The 1,524-nt window shown below is 42.0% G+C and overlaps 1 pseudogene across 1 annotated transcript in view; it reads right to left on the bottom strand.

Moving 5' to 3' along the window:
* TEOVI_000451900:pseudogene overlaps positions 1-246 on the bottom strand; it is a 361-nt pseudogene extending 115 nt beyond the window's left edge. Inside the window, exon 1 of the mRNA in view lies at positions 1-246. Coding sequence covers positions 1-246 — 246 coding nt within the window.
* Positions 247-1,524: the final 1,278 nt, after the last annotated feature.

Genomic DNA, 1,524 nt, shown 5'->3' with positions numbered 1-1,524 from the left:
TTTTTTTTTGTTAACTGATGTATTCCATAACATTGAGGATGCAGTGGGACTTAGGGGTGAAGCACTTTGGGAACTGTATTTGTGTTTGCATGGATGAGCTTGAGCCAATAGAACCCGCTGTCGCGTATCAACAAGAGTGGAAATTAGTGGAACAGTTTTTGTATGTTTCTTTGTATTGTGGTGAGCTTTCGTTGATTTCCCTCTTAACTTTCGTTGTTTATTGATTTTTGTTATTTGTTGTTTCATTCATTTTGGATCGTCAGAAATGTGAGGGTGCAATGTGTTTGTTTTTGGTTTTTTTCACACCGCCCACAGTTGGGATTGGTGATGCATGAAATTCATTATTTTTATATTTGGCATATGATAACAAGGCAAGGGAAATATTTATACAGCTGCCGTATTTTGGAATTGTTTTCCTTAATACCAAATAAGGTATAATACCGTATAACACAAACAATAGTGAATAAATATTATCTCGCTTTATTACTTTTGTTATTATATTAAACTATTCGCACACTGTTATTTTCCTCATCGGTTATTTTACTTCAGTTATTTATATTTTCAGAGAAGTAAAGGAAAGGGAAGTTAAATTAAGTTAATAATAAAATGTATGCCGAGAGCCAACAATCCTGCAGCTCCACGTGGAAACGATGCAAATCCACAAGTGACAGGTAATATTGAAGCAGCCATGAGGAGACCACGGGATGAAAATGTACCGCCTCCTCCTCCTGCTGCTGCTGCTGCTGCTCAGCCTCCACAAATACGGCAGAGAACTGAAGAGGGGCCCAACTGGACGATGAATAGTAAGGCGAGGGATGTGCCGCTGCAACGGTATGAGGTTCTGCGTAAAATGACACTGCATGATTTATGGAGTGGCAGAAACGGAAAATGTGAGGATTCCCATGTTTGTTGAAAATCCGGGAGAATATATTACGAACGCAAGAATTCTACATGACATACAGAATCTCCACAAGTTCAGACAGTACAAAAAGATTTGTGAGCGGTTGCCTGAAGTAGAAGGAAATCTCCTCTCTACCTTAATGGGAAGGGAAATTAGCACCCTCAGGCAGTGGGAGGAGAAGGGAAGAGGGGAAGTAAGAGAATTTGTTGGTCCCGTGGCGAGGGGAAGGTTGGATGGAGCACTGGAGGTCGCCAAAGAAGCAAGGAAACGAGCTGCCCAACCAGCCTGTGGTGCTGTCGAACTTAAAGGAGTGTATGATTCTATATACAATGCGAAATGGAGTTATGTGATGCCGGGTTATGATGAAGAGCCACTTGGAATGAAAGTGTTTAATGGAAAACCGCAGCGCATTTGGACCGAAGCGGAGGTGGATATAACTCCTGAACCTGCGAATGTTGATGCAGAGATTAAGAAGGGATCCAATGGTTTAGAGATTTTTGTTCTCACTTCGGAGAAGGTGATTTGCGCCCCGTACCGCTATGTGAAGCAGGAGTTCGAGCTTTGAATAGTGTTACGCCCCCCGCCAACCTTCTCCGAAGTGAGAACAAAAATCTCCAAACCAT

The sequence above is a fragment of the Trypanosoma equiperdum genome, assembly GCF_001457755.1.
Source record: "Trypanosoma equiperdum strain OVI genome assembly, contig: ctg_916, whole genome shotgun sequence".
NCBI classification, from domain to species: Eukaryota; Euglenozoa; class Kinetoplastea; order Trypanosomatida; family Trypanosomatidae; genus Trypanosoma; species Trypanosoma equiperdum.
This window is presented reverse-complemented; position numbering and strand designations above follow the sequence as displayed.